Source organism: Dromiciops gliroides, chromosome 4 (assembly GCF_019393635.1).
Source record: "Dromiciops gliroides isolate mDroGli1 chromosome 4, mDroGli1.pri, whole genome shotgun sequence".
Lineage (NCBI taxonomy): Eukaryota > Metazoa > Chordata > Mammalia > Microbiotheria > Microbiotheriidae > Dromiciops > Dromiciops gliroides.
The window spans coordinates 31,588,065-31,605,151 of record NC_057864.1 but is presented as its reverse complement, the minus strand read 5'-3'; the positions used below and the strand labels follow the sequence as shown (position 1 = coordinate 31,605,151).

Here is a 17,087-nt window from a genome sequence, read left to right as displayed (position 1 = left end):
AGCACGAGGACGCCGGGCCAGGCCGCAGGCGCGAAGCCGGCTGGGGGCACCACGTGGGGAGGTGACGGGGACTCCGGGTAGGGTGTGCCCCGGAAGTTGGCTCCTGCCCCTGGGCTGGCAGCCTGGGAAACCCCAGTAGGCAGCGCATCGGGGCAGCAGCAGCAGCCACAGCCGCAGCACCGCGGGCGAGGCCCCAGAACCATAGTCCTGGAGGCCCGCGGGGACCTCGGGGGGCGCAATGGTGAGGGGGGGAATGGAATGGAGAGGGGGAGGAGGAACCCTGGAGGGGGAAGCAGGGGTGGGGAGTGAGTTTGGGCACAGTGCGTGTGAGAGTGGGGGAGGGGGAGAGAGAACTGGAGGGGAGTGTGGGGGGGGCACAGCGCGTGTGAGGTGAGGGAGGGGGAGCGTGAACCCTGGGGGGGAGGACTGAGGTGGGGAGTATTTGGCTAGTGAGTGTGAACATGGTGGGGAGCGTGAACATGGTGGGGAGTGTGAGGGGCCACAGTGCGTCTGAGAGTGGGGGAGGGGGAGTGTGAACCCTGGGGGAGGAGGCGGGGGGGGGGGAGTGAGCGAGTGAGTTTGGCCACAGTGCGTGTGAGAGTGGGGGAGGTGTATGTGAACATGGGGTGTGTGTGGGGGTCGGGGATGGGGAGTGAGTTTGGCTACAGTGAATGTGAACTCGGGGGAGGGGGAGTGTGAACTTGTGGGTGTGAAGGGGGGAGGTGTGACTGGGCCCTTGCACGTGGTGGGCGCCCGAGTGCGCGTGCGCGCACGTGTGTGCGCCCTACGTGTGTGTGTGCGCGCGCGCGCGTGCCCCGCGCAGGTGCTCCCTCTAGACCTAGCGAACTTGGTCGCTGCTCCCGTCTCCGCGCCGTTGTCGGGGCAACCCTGGCCGCCGCCAAGCGGCCTCCCGCTGGGAAAGGGGCGGGGCCCGAGGCGGGGGGCGGGGCCTGCTATTAAGTACTCTCTCTCCCCACCCCCCTACCCCTCGCCGCCGGCCTCCCTCCGGGCTCCGCCTGCTCTCCGCCCATCCGTGGTCCTGCTCGTCCACCCGTCCGTCCACCCGTCCGTCCGTCCGTCCGTCCGTCCGTGCAGAACGCGCTCATGGCCCGGGAGCAGCTGCTCGGGTGCTCCGGGCTGGCGGGGGCAGCCCTGGCGTGCTGCCTGGTGGCGGCGGCCGTGGCGCTGCGCTGCTGGGCCGTGCGGGGCCGCCGGCGGGCGCTCTGCCTGGCCAGCCGCCAACAGGAGGCGGCCCTGGAGGCCATGGGCCGGACAGTGCAAGCTTTCCGCCGCCAGGTGAGCCCCACGCGGGGCCGGGGCGGGGGCGGGGGCGGGGCCGGGCAGGTGCCCCCGAGAGAACGGGGACGGGGCTGGGGCGGGGAGAGCCTGCATTGCCTCCTTCCCCATCTCCCCCTCCCCACTCGCGCCACTCTGGAACCCGCCATGGCTTTGACCTTGGCCCTCAGCGCGTCTGTCTGCTCGCTAGCCCACCTGCCCCCCCCCTCCCCACTCTGCTACCCAAGGCTCCACCCACTACGCAGCCTTCCGACCTTTGGCCTCCATTCATGCCCACTAACATAACTTGTAAGACTAGAACAACTCTGGCTTACTCACATAGGGATGGCTGTGGGTCTGAGGAAAGGGGTCCCCAGGGTGGGTGGGGGGAGACCGGAGTCTCTTGCAGCTGGGTCTTTGATTTTGGCATCCTACCAGGGGATACTTAGCATGGATTGGGTTTCCTTGGGGGGAATAGGCCCTGATTAGAAAAGGCCTCATTGGCCCAGAGAGCAGGACCGAGCAGGATAGGGGCAGGGAGGGGGCAGACTCCCCTCCATATGTAAGTCTTCCTCTGGAATGGCCTGCTGTGGTAGGTGGTGAGCTCCCCAGCACCTGAAGTATCCAAATCAGGTACCCATCTCTTAGGGATTGTATAGAGGCAAACTCTCAAGGGAGGAAGGTTAGTGTCTCATCCTAGGAGCCACCATTTAAACCCAGGTCTTCTCCCTCTTCTGGAGAAACAACTTGGAATAGTGTAGACAGAGCACTGGGTTTGAGTCCTGCCTCTTTCACTTAATAGACATGTGACTGGGCAAGCCTCAGTTTCCTCATTTGTCAAACGAGGGCATTGGACTTAGTGATCTCTGAGGTCTGACCCAGCTCTAAGTCTGGGATTCTCCTTTTTCTCCATAACACAGGGCATTCCCATTCTTCTCTTTGCCAGTCTGGTCTAAGGGGCTCTGCTCTGCCCTGGCCCAGTCAGGGACCACATATTGCCCTGGAGCCCTCCTGTGGGCTCTCCACCTAGAGAGGCAGCAGCAGCGTGCCCCCCTGCCTGCAGAGGGCCATGGCATGGGTGATCCCATGTGGGTATGGGAGGCCAGGGGCTGCTGGGCTGTATGTCTGGACTGAGCCTCGTCCCTTTCTCGGTGCCCTCAGAACCCAGGACTAGACGAAGAGAGTGTCCTGGCCCTGTCCCTGGCCCAGCTGGTCCAGAAGCTCAAGAGCCAAGAGCTGTCCCCAGAGGTCGCCCTCTACAGCTACCTGGGCAAGGTAAGGGGTCTGAGTGCCCAAGGCACAGGCAATGTCTGCCAGGGGTGCCAGAGCCAAGGGAAGGTGGACCTACTGGCCAGTGGCCACCCCTGGGCCCTGGGGGCAAGGTCATGTGGGCAGCAGAGCCAGGGGGAGGTGGACCTACTGGCCACTGACCACCCCTGGGTCCCTGGACAGGGTCAGGTGGGTGGTAGAGGGAGGTGGGCATGCTGCCTACCATGCTGTGTGGGGGTGGGGCACCCTTGAATCCACACTTGCCGAGCTGGCGAGAGTGCAGGCTGGTCCCCGCCTGAGCTTGGACATTGCCCAGGATGTGCCAGGATGAGGCTGGGGTTCCTCTTGTGTGCGTCCCTGTAGGGATTGGGTGGCTGAGGACCATGTATGGGTGACTGAGTGTAAATGTGTCCTGGGTGCGCGTGGGTGGGCCTTCCTTCTCCCAGCCTCAGTGTCTATTTTCCTGCACCTTGGCGGCAGCCAGATGGGGTGCTCCCTGAGGGCAGGCCCCAGCTGGACCCAGAGCAAGACCTTTGGGCGGGTGCTCTTCCCTTCCGGGACCTCAGTTTCCCCATTTTTACCTTGATGGGGCTGGCTTACAGTCTCTCAGGTTCCTTCTTGCTCTGAAGTTCTGGCTTTTAAGGACTGACTATGCACAAGAGCTGGGGGGAGGGACCAGGCCATGGGCAGGAATTGATTTGGTGCCCATGTCCTGGCCAGGCGTGGGAGGTAACCAAAGAGATCAACTGCGTGACCAACTACCTGGGCGACTGCAAGGCCCAGCTGGCAGAGGTGGTGCGGCAGCCCGAGGCGGGCGGCCTCCTCTATGGGGTCCCCGTCAGCCTCAAGGAGTGTTTACAGTACAAGGTATGGCCCCCACACATACGCCTCGGGGTCCCCCCTGGTGCCCTCTGTTAAATGGCTTCAGCCAGTGGGTGTCGTCCCTGGCATGGAGGGCAGGCTTTCTAGGGGAGCCAGGGGATGGTAGAGTGCTTCATGAGGGCTGCTGGGCTGGACAGCAGTGGTTGGTGCTTGCCCCAGCCCACCTCCCTCTGCCCCAAGGACCAGGATTCGTCCCTGGGCCTGTGCCAGAACGTTGGCTTCCCGGCCACGGAGGACTCCGTGGTAGTGCAGGTGCTGAAGAAGCAGGGGGCTATTCCTTTTGTGCAAACCAACGTGCCCCAGTCCATGTTCAGGTCAGTGGCCAGGAGCTGGGCTGGGGGGGTGGGGGGCTGGAAGCTGCGGGGCGGGTCGGGAGCCGGGTGAGGAGGGTCAGTGGTGGTGAGGGCCTGAGCCATGGGGATGGAGAGGGAGAACCCCAGGGCCTGGTGACCCTTGGGGGCTGTGGGAGGGAGCTGGAGCGGTGTCCTCTTTGGATGCCCAGCTGTGGATTTCTTCCCACAGCTTCGACTGCAGCAACCCCCTATTTGGCCGTACCCTGAACCCCCGGAACTATGCCAAGAGCCCTGGTGGGTCTTCAGGTGGGGAGGGTGCCCTCATAGCGGGCGGTGGATCCATCTTGGGCTTGGGCACCGATATTGGGGGCAGCATCCGCTTCCCTGCAGCGTTCTGTGGCATCTGTGGCCTCAAGCCTACCTCAGGCAGGATCAGGTATGGGGCTGGGGGAACTGGGAGGGGAAGAGGCCCTGAGGAGACGCCCTCAGCTAGGGATGAAGAGTGTAGTTCAGCAAGGCAGGGGCTCTCCTCTGGCTCCCCTGTTCCCTCCCCCCTTGACTTTCCCCCTCTTCCTTTCTTCTCTTCTCTCCCCCCTCCCCCCTCCTCGGTCCTCTCTCCCTCTCCCCTCCGCTTTGCTGGGAGAGGGAGCTTGAGCCTGGAGGACGTGCTGTGCCCATGCTGCCCCATCCTGATGCCCTGCTGTGTAAGAGGGTCCCCGCCCCTAGGGCTCTTCATAGCCTTGGAAGGAGCCAGCATGCGGTGCAAATGACTTTGTTTCTTGTCTTACCTTCTAGCAAGCGTGGGCTGAAGAACTGTGTCAATGGGCAGCTGGCAGGTGAGGCCTTCCTTGTGGGGAGCGAAGCTCAGTGGGTGGTTGTAGGGCATGGGGGCAGGGTCTGGGCCAGAGCTCCCCACTGTAGACAGAACTGCTTCCAGGTCAGGGCAGCTTTGTCCAGCAGGCTGGCCCACTGTCTGAACCTGGGGCATTGAGGGATTCAGGGCCTCAGTTTCCCTGTCTGTGGAACATGGATAAAGGGTGAAAAAAGAGGAATGGGAGAGCTCTCTGCTCATCATGCTGCAACTTGGGATGGATGTTTGGGGATGAAGGGAGGGCCTGGCCAGGGCTGGAAGAAATGCCAAGGCTGCACCCCAGGCCCTGTGCCAGTCACTGGGGCTACAGACCACAAGGGGATGGCCCCCTAATTGGTGAGAGTATCCCTACCTTGCTCCTCCCCTGGGCCATGCCCAGGCTGACCAGAGGCCCTGATTGGGGGTGGACTGGGTGGCCACACCTGCGGTTAGGTGACCAGAGCTTTCTCTCCCCAGTCATCACCTCTGTGGGGCCCCTGGCCAAGGATGTCGACAGCCTTGCCTTGTGTTTGCGAGCATTGCTCTCTGAGGACATGTTCCACTTGGATCCCACGGTGCCTCCTGTGCCCTTCAGGGAAGGGGTGAGTGAAGGCCTGACCCAAGCCCCTGGGGAATAGGCTGCCAGGGATGGATGGAGCAGGGACTTGGGGAGGCCCCCCTCAGGCCTGAGAAGACATTTAACCCCTCCAGGTCCCATCCTCCTCTGGGCTCTGAAGCATCACTGTGGGGAAGCATTGGGTACCAGGTGTTTGTCCAATGTCTGGTTTCTGTGTAGCGTTGGGAAAGGAGTGGGGAGGGCTCAGGGAGGGCCTGGGCCCGGTGCTCTTCCTTTCAGGTCTATGCCAGCACGAAGCCCCTGCGGATTGGCTACTATGAGTCTGATGTATACACCATGCCCAGCCCCTCCATGAAGAGGGCAGTTCTGGAGACCAAGGCGCTCCTGGAGGCAGCTGGCCACACGGTATGTCCTCGCTGGCGCACCCCAGGGGAAATGCCTGGCCTGGCCCTTGAGTTACTCCATTTTCTTTTCTTTCTTTCTTTCTTTTTTAAAATTTTAAAATTTTTGGGCAGGAAAATCAGTGTTAAGTGATTTGCCCAGGGTTACATAGCTAGTGAGTGTCAAGTGTCTGAGGCCGGATTTGAACTCAGGACCTCCAGAATCTAGGGCCGGTGTTTTATCCACTGAGCCACCTAGCTGCCCCCAACCCCATTTTCAAGAGGGAGGGCACTGAACTTCCTAGTGATGAAGGGACTTGTCCAGGGTCACACAGCTAGCTAGGAGGGAGGTGATGCTTGCTGCTCTGCACGGGCTACTCCCAGAATCCTCCCAGTACTAGTTCTTGGATGCCGTTACCCTTAGGAGATGGGGTAAGGGACTGGAAGGAAGAAATCCATTCTTTGTAACATTAGACCAGCCTCCCTCCATTTCCCCTGGGCTGATGGAACTGACTCCTGGGCTTCCTGGTCTGGTCAGCAGGGCCAGTAGGGAGGTGCCAGATGTTGGCAGCCCCTGGAAATTTGCTGACTGGTTTTTATATGTGGTGGGAGTCTCACTGGAGGCTGCCCCCCACCCCAAGCCTCAGATGAGTTCATATTTGTAAAGCCCTTAGCCCAGGCCCTGGGCACACAGCTTAATAATAAGTGCCTATTCCTTCTCTCCTCCTCCTCCTCGTGCCTCATTTCCTCCCCTCTCAATGAGAGTTTGGAGTCATTGATTCCAAGGGTGTTTCTGGTGTTAATGAGCTTTCATTGATACCCTGGGTTTTTTTTCCCCCCTTTTTGTGGGGCAATGGGGGTTAAGTGACTTGCCCAGGGTCACACAGCTAGTAAGTGTCAAGTGAGGCCAGATTTGAACTCAGATCCTCCTAAATCCAAGGCCAGTGCTTTATCCACTGCACCACCTAGCTGCCCCCAATGCCCTGGGTTTTTTATACAATCTTTGTTTCTGACTAGGTCACTCCCCTCCTCAGTCTTGCCTCCTAACAAAGTTACTTTAAAAACCAACCAGCCTCTGAGTGTGTGGACTGCTCCATGCCCTCTGCAGTGATGGGAGGAGGAACATTTTCTCAGGTCTTCCTTCACCCATAGCCAGGCTGGGTGGAACCGTGGTTTCCCATGAGCCCTCTAGAGACAGGGCCTGTCCTGCTTTTATTTGTGACTTGGGGGCAGCTCAGGTGCCAGTGTACAGGGAGGTCTGGGTGGGGATCTGTAGGGGCAGACAGGTAGGGCCTGGGCGGGGGCCATTAGGTGCATCGTAGATGCTGTCACCCAGTGACCGCTTGGACCTCTTGTGTGTCTTTCAGCTTGTCCCATTCATGCCCCACAACATTGCTTATGTCATGGAGACGCTGACTGCAAGTGGGCTCTTTACTGATGGAGGCAAGGCCTTCCTGGAAAAGTTGTGAGTATCTGGCTGGAACTGCAACACTCCTGCCCAGGGGGCACCCACCCCATGTGTTGTTTTTTGTTTTGTTTTTGTTTTGTTATGTGGGGCAATGAGGGTTAAGTGACTTGCCCAGGGTCACACAGCTAATAAGTGTCAAGTGTCGGAGGCTGGATTTGAACTCAGGTCCTCCTGAATCCAGGACTGGTGCTCTATCCACTGTGCCACCTAGCTGCCCCCCCCCATGTTGTTTAAAACCACCCTCCTCGACCCTGGCCAAGGGGGTAGATGTAATTAATCCTCCCTATTGACTGGGGACAGAGAGGGACTGGGACTTCTCCTGGGTCACACAGCAAAGGAAGTAGAGTTGAACCCAGGCCTTCTCCCTCCTGCATCCTGTACCCTCTGTGGCCTAGGGAGCAGATAAACTGAGGGAGTGGGCCCAGGAGATTCTGGAAACCTTATATCCTGGTGGAGAGAGCCCTGGGCTGTGTGACTGAAAGCAAGTCCCTTCCTCTCTCTTGGGCCTGGGCTTCTCCTCTTCTCCAGGGAGAGGCCTGCAATCAGTGGGTGGAGTTAGAAGCCCTGGGTTTGAATCTTGCCTCTGATGTTTTATGGGCTATGTGGCTTTGGGTGAGTCATTAGCCCCTGCTCCACCATCATTGTCACAACAGCTTAGATTTTAATAAAGCACTTGAAGCTCCGCAGAGCACTTTAAATGTCACCTCAATTCCTTACCACAGTCTGGCACACTAGGTGCTCTTATTACACCCACTTTGCAGATGGGGAAAGAGCATAGGGGCAAGGTAAGAAAGCTTACGCTCCCTGCCCTGCAGGCTGCTGTGAGGCTCCTTTAAGATGGGATCTGTAAAGTCCTTTGCTAATTTTTAGGTAACTCCAGAGATTCCAGCTCCCTTCCCCACTTTGCCTGGTCAGCAGCTGGAGCACAAAGGCCCTGTGTGCCCAGCCGGTGCCTGGCACTGGGTTACTTCCTATTGCCCCCAGGGCCTAGCCAGGCAGGCCTCCATTGAATTCCCTGTCCTTGCCTTGGAGGGGCCCTGCTCCAGGGGAGGTCCCATGTCTCCCCCTCAGTACTTTGTGTTCTGGAGGGGGTGGCCTCCCTAGCTTCAGGAGCTGGAGTCCTTCCTCCTTCAGCCCAGCACCTCATTCACCTTCCCCCCCTGCAGCAAAGGCGACTCTGTAGATCCGTGTTTGGGGGAGCTGATCATCATCCTCAGGCTGCCTAATTGGATGAAAGGGCTGCTGTCCATAATACTCCGGCCTCTGGTGAGCTGGGGGAGGGTGCTCCCCAACACCTTGCTCCTGTCTTCTTGTGGCCATGCATGGGAAGGCCATTGGGCTCCTGCGGTCGCTCAGCCCTTCCCGTACTTCGGGTTTGCCAGCTCTGAGCCCTGGCTGTATTCTAGGCCTTGGCCCAGCCTGGGGATGGAGCCCCTGCCCCTTCCCTCACTGGGCTCCCAGGCTGCTTGGGGGGAGGAGTGGGAAAGGCTTCTCTCAGTCGTCTTGCCTGTGTGGTGGACAAAGGCGCAGGAGTCTGGCCCAGGCCTACAAGCAAGGGGTGTTTTTTCCTCTGCAGCTCCCAAGACTGGCCACTTTTCTCTGCAGCATGAAGTCCCGGTAAGGAGGCTTCCCTGGCCCCAGCGCAGTCCCCACTGGGAGCTCCCCATCAGGGAAGTAGGTCCAGAAAGGTAGTGAGCTGCTTGTCACTGCAGGTGCCCAAGCAGGAAGTCCAAGAGGGAATTCCTGCTCAGGTTCTGGTTGGATCAGTGCTCTCTGAAGGTCTGTGATGCGAAAGCTAAGACAGGTCCACAATAGGGGGTCAAGGACAAGTTCTTTCCCTTAAAGACATTAGGGGAAGCCTTGACGTTTACTCTTGGCCCTCCTGGTCCCCAGACTGGGCATCTGGCCTTGGTTTTTTACCTTTTGGGGGCCCATGTGTCAAAGTTTGCCATAGGGGGGTTCCCTTCCACGTGTGGCTCGACTAGGTGCCCATGAGACTCCTTCCAGCATTGAGCCACTAGACTTCTGAGCCCTTGGCAAGCTGGAAAGTGACCAGAGGCTGGGCAGCTCCTAGAAACCTCCCTGCTCTGCCTTCAATGGGGCAGTGGTGGAGGGTGGGCGATGTGGCCTCTTAGGCCCCTGCCATCCTTCCAGGGTCCCCATCAGTCTGAGCCAATCAACTTTGGTCAGTCTGAGCTGGGCCTGGCTTTGGCTGCCCCCTGGTGGCCTGAGCTGGTTGAGTTAGGCTGGGAAATCTCAGACTGGACTTTGCGGAGTAGAAAGGTGTGCTTCCATATCTGACCCAGGGGCCCAGACATTGTGGGTGGTGGGTGTGGCCGTGGGGGCCTGCTGTGGCCTTGCTGACCTCAGAGGCTTCACTTGAGTGGGGGCAGAGGGTGGAGGAATGATGGGAGATCTTGGGGGCAGGAGCCTCCCTGAGGTTACACTAGGCCATCTGGGCCCTTCAGGCCCTGAGAGCTGAGCTCCAGGCCCTGGCTCTGCCCCTTCCTGTGGCTCAGTCCGGCAGGCCAACACTGCTCCATCCCTGCTTTGCCCATTTGTCCCCTGAGTCCAAGGACCGGGCAACAGAAAGCAGCCTCCATCAGAAGCAGAGTGGGGCTGAAGCCCGGACATCCCTATGAATGCAAGCATGGGAGAGGCCATTTGGGAGGGTGGTCACAGAATGCCATAGGGGCAGAGGTTGTGAGTCCTCCTACCCCAAAGGAACCCCATCATAACATACCCAGCCTCTGCTTGTGAGGGGGTGCCCACCTCCTCTGGGGGCAGCTCGTTCCACTCTGGGATGGCAGCCTGAATCTGCCTCATTGCAATTCCCCACCCTCACCCCAATTGCTCCTGGTCCAGCCCTTGGGAGCCAGACAAAGGAAGGGTTCCCTTTGTCCCTGGAGACCTAAGTGGAAGGACCCATGCCTTCTAGGGCCTTGAAAGAGAGGTGAACTCAGGCAGATGGAGGCTAGACCCAGGGAGGAGTTGGGAGGAGCCGGAGGGGGCCCACTCTAACCCATTCGTTTACCAGATGAGGTACCAGGCCCAAAAACTGGAGGGGAGGAGGGGGTGTCATTTTTTTGGGGGGGATTTCTTCCTCTCTTTCTTCCAGGTCAGCTGGGGAGCTTTGGAAGTTACATCATGAAATTGAGGTGAGGGAGGGCCAGGTGCCCCGGCATTGGGTGGCTGATCTCTGGGGCACAAGGTGACTCAGTGTTTGACATAGTCCAGAGATGGCAGGCTGGCCTCACCAGAGCCACCCACAGCAGGGTCAGCCAGGGCTGCCAGGCTAGGGAGCCCCACCTTAACTTGAGGCTGATGTGGGAATCGTTTTGCATTTAGACTTAAGGGGACGATTGAGACTGAACAAGACTGGTGAGTCTTCTGCTCAGCCCAGCCCCCCCACCCCTGTCCTGAAATGCTCTGCCTGGGGGTCTCTACTTCTATTCTCCCTATGCCCACGGCAGTGTGAGCTGTGCCCCTGACTGCTGGGCACCACCCGCCTCTACTCTGAGACCCTCCCTGTCTGTCCTTGGCTTCTCCGGCCTCAGAGTGCCCAGCCCTGGCTACAAGCCAGCTGTGAGAGAAACAGAGACAGCCAGACCAGGGCTTCCGCCCGGGAACTCCTGGCAAGCTGGTTTGGGGGATGGCCATGCTACAGTGAGATGTGGGTCAGGGCAGCCAGGCTCAGGAGGGGCTTCCCAAAGGAGGCCTGTGAGGGAGGTGTGTGTGGGGCAGCAGGGGGCACAGTGAGGGAGACCCCGGCAGGTCCTTCTGTACTCCTCCTGCCAGCCTGCTCCAAATCTGCAGTTTCTTGCTTCTGATTCATTTGTATCCTTCCTTCTCCATCCCAGCCCCCATTCCCTAGCCCGGCCTCCTGTTCTCCTCCATCCAAAATGACCAGGGAGAGGATGCTGGGTGCCTCGAGGGGTCATCTGGCTGCCCTGCCTCCTGCATCTAACAAGGACCTTGTAACTGTGGTCAAGTCCCTTCTCTCTGGGCTTCAGTTTCACCCTCTGTTAGATGGGGCTCTGTGTAATACTGACCTTGCAGGGTTGTGGGCAAAGTGCTTTGGAGACTGGAAAGCCCCCTGGTCTGCATGCTTCTCTTCCTCCTGGCCCACAGCCCCCATTTCTCCCCCTAGGAATACCGTCACAGTGTCATCAACCAGTGGAAAATGCTGAATTTGGATGTGGTTCTGACCCCCATGCTGAGTCCTGCCCTGGGCATCAACTACCCAGGCAAAGTCACAGGTAAGACTTCGTGGCCTGGCCTGCCCTGAGCAGCCTAACCCCCATTGCGTGGACTGGGCCCACCATCCATCCAGGCTTCCTTCTCTGTGATCTGGTCCAGCCAGATCCAGACATTTCAGGCTCTGAGCGCTGGACTTCAGCTGGGGCAGGAATGTCCCTGGGCATCAGCTAGGCGGGAGAGGCCAGCATCTGGAACCCCAGCCTTCCAGCTCTGTCTCTGTGCCCCAAGGTCATCATGGGCCAGATACCCAACTAGACCCAAGGAGCTAGCTGGAGTTACAGTTTTCAAAGGGTCCCCAAGACCCTTTCAGGGAGACCATGAGGTCCAAATTATTGTCATAATGTGTTACTTGGTTGTTATTATTGAGTTGTGTCTCACTCCTCATGACCCTGTGGTCCATGAGGTTTTCTTGGCAAAGATACTGAAGTGGTTTGCCATTTCCTTCTCCAGTGGAGTAAGGCAAACAGGTTAAATGACTCGCCCAGGGTCATCTATCTAGTAAATGTCTGAGGCCAGATTTGAGCTTAGTCCAGGCCCAGGGCTCTCAGCAGGAGTCTGAGGACCAGAGAGGCCCCCAGTGGAGGCCCCTGCCCTACCTCCCTTCTCCTCCATGGTACAGGCCCCCAGTTGGCCTGGCCACTTGGGCCCCAGTGGCATAGCCACTTGGAAGCCTGCTTTTTTCAGGGGCCGTCAGTTATACCATGCTTTACAATTGCCTGGACTTCCCTGCCGGTGTGGTCCCTGTCACCACAGTGACCCAGGAGGATGAGAAGGATCTGCAGAAGTATCGGGGCTACTTTGGGGACATTTGGGACCTGCGGCTCCGCAAGGTGAGTCTCCTCCATCCCAGCTGGAGAAGGAGGGAGGGGCCCTGGGAGGGCACCCACCCACCCAGCCATCTCATCTCATGGAGACAGTGGAGCCCAGAGGGCTCTGGTGAAGGACCAGCATGGGCTCTTGCCTAGGCTCCCAGGTGAGTCGGGCACAGCCAGAACGCTGGCCAGCCCCCTCTAAGTAGCCAGTCTTTCCGTGGCTTTCCCACTGGGAGCATGGAAGTCTGGTCCTGTGGATAGGACACTCACTAGACTTGTGGCCCTGGGCAGGTCCCCTCAGTCCTCTAGTGCTCATTCTGTCCCTTGTAGCTCTCAATCTAAGGGAGTGGGGTGGGTTTTTCTAGGAAGCAGGTGCTTCCTGGCCCTATACCTGGTCAGGGACTGGGATTGGAGAGAGAGCCCTGCCGTGCAGCTCTTGGGGGCTGGAGCTGGGTGGGTTGGCGTGGCCCCCTCTTCTTCTCTGGGGCATCAGGTGTCAGTCCTTTTATTCCCCTGTAGGCCCTGAAGAACAGCGTGGGAATGCCCGTGGCAGTCCAGTGTGTGGCCCTGCCGTGGCAGGAAGAGCTCTGCCTCCGATTCATGCGTGAGGTGGAGAGGGTGAGCCAGGAGGCCAAGAAGCAGGCCTAGATGCCTCTCTGAGGGCTGAGCCAGGGCCCTCTCTTCTCAGCAGCCGCCCTCAGCCTTCAGTCTTCAAGGGGGGCATCAATAGCCCCCACCCTTTAAAGCCATGAATTTATACACCCTTTCCCCCCCAGGCATCCCAGTCCAGTTCTCAGGGACAAACTCTTTTCCCTCCCCTCCTCCCCCAGTCCCCCCATGAATGTTATAAACCAGAAATGGTCCCAAGGGGGGGTGACTGAAAGATCCTGTGCCTGATGTTCACAAATGTTCACAATTGTTCACAATCGTTCACAATAATAATTCCAGGAAGCAAGCTGGGAGTCCTTGTATTCATTCATTGGCCCCTTGGATCGGCACCGATAGGGCCCAAGGGTGGGGTGGTGGGAGCGGTGATGACAGAGATGCCAGGGGCAGGAGCCCATGTGAGCACTGGGTAGTGTCTGCAGGAAGCTGGGCCTGGGAAGGGGGAAGACACCCAGCCTTGACCAGCAAGCCCTGATGAGGCAGCTAAGGTGTCCCAGGCATGGCAGCAGACACCAGAGCTGCCAAGACCACGTAGGAAACACTCCCTGCCCTGCCAGAGCTTCCGTTCTATCAGTATGGGGGAAATGCTTAGAATAAATATGCAGGAAGTAAATATGAGGAAGGAAGAGAGGGGGAGGGAGGGGAGCACCCTGGTGAAAGGATGGCCACTGCAAAGGCATGGAGGTGGGAAATGGGGCAGGTTTGGCTAGGTGGCCAGAGATGTTGGGAAGGCTCTTAAAAGTCAGCTCCACCACCTGGATTAGATTGTTGGAGGTTCAAGAATGGTGTCTCTTTAACCCCCCCCCCCCAATTAAACAACTGTTTGTTGACACCTCCCCTGAATGCAGGGTCCTGAGGAAGAGACTGCATTGGTTCAGACCAATCCTCCCCCCAACCTTGGGCAGAGCACATATTAGAAGAGGGGGTGGGATGATGCATGTGGCCCTGGCTCCAGCAAGTTGGGAGTAGGAGTGGGGAGAGGTGAGGGGGATGGTGGGCAAGATCTAATGTGGCCACCCCCTCCCACATTTCTGCCTTGCAGGCTCATGTCCTGCTGGCCCTCCTGACTTTTACCTAGCACTGGCCTGGTTCTCTGGGCTCCAGTTGGCTTCTGGGAGAAACCCCTCATTTCCTTCTCCTTGGCTCCACTCCTTTCATGCAAGAATGTATCCCAAGGTTTATTTGAAAGGGGAGGAGACTAAAGGGCAAAGAGGAGACCTGGGTGAGGCTCCCCCACCCTCAGCTCCATGACTAGGGAGGAGTCATAGGACCCAAGAATTCTGAGCTGGGGCGGGGGACTTCAGAGGTCATTCAGCCCAATCCTCCATTTTATTTTATTCATTTCCTTTTTAAGTTCTAAAACACCAAGTAAGACAGGTGCCTCCGTTTACAAAATAGAACCCAAATAGGATGACTAATAAACCTTGCTTTTCCTTTTAAGGATGCTTCAATATGGGACTTTTGTGTGTTTTTTGTTGTTGTTGTTTTGTTTTTTAGTGAGGCAATGGAGGTTAAGTGACTTGTCCAGGGTCACACAGCTAGTAAGTATGTGTTAAGTGTCAAGGCCGGATTTGAACTCAGGTACTCCTGACTCCAGGGGCGGTGCTCTATCCACTGCACCACCTAGCTGCCCCTCCCCACCTAGCTGCCCCCAACATGGGACTTTTGAAGCCGGTTTGTTTCCTTCTTTTCTCTTCTGGGTATGAAAAAAATGCATACAGTTCTTTTTCTTTTTGCAACCCTATCGCTGTCCCCCTCCCCTCATTGGAAAAAATAATAGCAAGCATTTATATGGTACTTCTAGGTTTGCAAAAAACTTTCCAATATCTTATGTTATCTTTACAACTCTGGGGGGTAGTTGTTATTATCCCCTTTATGGATGAGGAAACTGAGGCACACAGAATTTAAATGACTTGCCCTGAGTCACATAGTTACTAAGTATTTGAGGCTGCATTTGAACTCAGGACTTGCTGACTCAAGGTCCAGATATCTATCCACTGTGCCACCAGCTATCTTGTACCAGATGACTAATCCTGCCGACCACTCCTGCGTCTTGAGTCCATTGCCTCCCTGTCATGATTATTGGTCTTCTGGAATCATGGTTAATCATTTAATTGATTGGAGAGACCTTAGGTCTTTCAATGTGGGTGTTATATAAATTATATTCTTGGCTCTGTTCGATTGACTCTGCATCAGTTCATGTAAGTCTTCCTAGGTTTCTTTGAAACCATTCCCTTCATCATTTTTTACAGCACAATAGTATTCCATCACATTCATATAACTTACTCAGCCATTCCCCAACTGATGGGCATCCCCTCAGCATCCCCTTCTTTGTGACTACAAAAAGAGCTACTATAAATTTTTGTACATATTCTTTTTTTTTTTTTTGGTGAGGCAATTGGGGTTAAGTGACTTGCCCAGGGTCACACAGCTAGTGTCAAGTGTCTGAGGCTGGATTTGAACTCAGGTCCTCCTGACTCCAGGGCTGGTGCTCTATCCACTGCGCCACCTAGCTGCCCCCATCCCTTAGTTTTGAGTTCTTTGAGAATCCCTTCATTTTACAGAAGTGGGAACTGAGGTCCAGAGAGGTCGTGACTTGTCCAACATCACAGTAATTAGCACATCTGAGATACCAGGCCAGGTCTTTTGGCATCACCAAACGTGGGCTGTGACTGGGGAACAGGGAGAAGTCAAGTTTGGCTGGAATGCTAAGTAAGGGAGAGGACATCTCAGGAAGTAAAGCTGGAATAGGGACAAGGGGTCATAATGGAGGCTATGGAGTGGATGCCAGGCCAAAGTGCACAGGAGATAGCTTGTTTCCAGTGTTTCCGTGCTGGCACTTGTCTCTCCAGAAAACCAGAGTCTGGCTTGGGCAGTTATCTAAACATGGGATGATACATAGACTGAAGAGCTCTCTGAGGACCTCTTAAGGGGTAGACTGGACTTGGTGTCCATCATCCTCTATAAGGTACTGGGCAATGATGGACATGGATAGGTGGAACCAGACCCCTTCTGAGGGCTGTCCCTACTCTCAAGGATTTGTGGGTGTCATGGTTTGCCCGGGCAGAAGGGAGATGGGAAGGGGATGTTCCAAGACAGGGGAACAACCCAAATTAGGCGTTGCTTAGCAAAGAACCACTTTAAGGAGCATCAAAACTCCTGTTGGGGGGAATTGTAGGAAGTGACACATGGGCATGTTTTGATTTATGGAGACCTCACTTGTGTCATCTTAACATCTCTCGATCCATCCCCTTTACTCCCAAAGGCCACCCTAGACCAGACTATATACTCTGTGGTAGAAGCAATATTGTGATCCTCCTATCCCCCATGAGAGTTAGACTAGTTTTTTCTTTCTTTCTTTTAAAAATATTTATTTGGTTAAATGTTTCACAGTTATGTGTACATTTTCTTAAACATTCATTTAATTTGGTTTTTTTTTTTTTTTTTGGTGAGGCAATTGGGGTTAAGTGACTTGCCCAGGGTCACACAGCTAGTAAGTGTTAAGTGTCTGAGGTCACATTTGAACTCAGGTCCTCCTGACTCCAGGGCCAGTGCTCTATCTACTGCGCCACCTAGCTGCCCCTTAAACATTCATTTAAAAAAATGTTGAGTTTCAAATTCTTTCTCCCTCCTGCCCCTCCTCTACCCTTGAGAAGCCGGGCAATCGATATCTATTAGATATGTGAAGTCATGCCAAACATTTCCATGGCATCAAGACATTTTCCAAGACTTGGTTGGCTTAGGGGACCAAGGCCTTGGACTGCCAGTGTCACTTTCTCCTTACCTGAGTTAGAAGCATGCACGAAGACCTGGGAGAGGGGAGGGGAAGTGTGTCTTGGAGGATTGGCCAGTGGCTTATGAGGAGTAGTTCAGTCAAGGGAGATTCACTCAGTTGAATCATCAATGCCATATCTCTTTTTGTTCATTGTTAAATGCCTCTTTTTGTTCCAATATTGGACCTAATGCAGGGGAGTGGCCCAGCCCAGAACAAAGGGAAGTCATGTAGAGAAGACATATTTGGCGGGCGGGGGGGAGGGGTGGGGGGGGCAGAACCCATGTAGGAATTTGTTTTGCTGCACCACATATGTCTATATTGAACATCGTTTTTGTTTTGCTCAATGGGAGGGTAAAGTAGGAGGAATAGATTATTAATGCATATAAAATAAATAAAATATAACTGGGGTGCTACTTTATTGATTAATAAGAGATGTTGCAATTTTAGTAATTAATAAGGAAATATATATTTTTTCTTTTTTTTCCTTTTTTTTTTTTTGGTGAGGCAATTGGGGTTAAGTGACTTGCCCAGGGTCACACAGCTAGTAAGTGTTAAGTGTCTGAGGCTGGATTTGAACTCA

The 17,087-nt window shown here is 56.0% G+C and overlaps 1 protein-coding gene across 1 annotated transcript; it reads left to right on the top strand.

The window, feature by feature from the left end:
* Positions 1-820: 820 nt before the first annotated feature.
* LOC122725844 (fatty-acid amide hydrolase 1-like) lies at positions 821-13,021 on the top strand. The gene is made up of 15 exons (XM_043963187.1): positions 821-1,296; positions 2,437-2,550; positions 3,265-3,411; positions 3,607-3,740; positions 3,949-4,155; positions 4,515-4,555; positions 5,047-5,171; positions 5,426-5,551; positions 6,894-6,991; positions 8,161-8,260; positions 8,571-8,611; positions 10,113-10,152; positions 11,145-11,253; positions 11,939-12,084; positions 12,586-13,021. Exons 1-15 carry the CDS (start codon positions 1,105-1,107, stop codon positions 12,712-12,714), a joined length of 1,749 nt encoding a protein of 582 aa, XP_043819122.1. The 5' UTR covers positions 821-1,104; the 3' UTR covers positions 12,715-13,021.
* Positions 13,022-17,087: the final 4,066 nt, after the last annotated feature.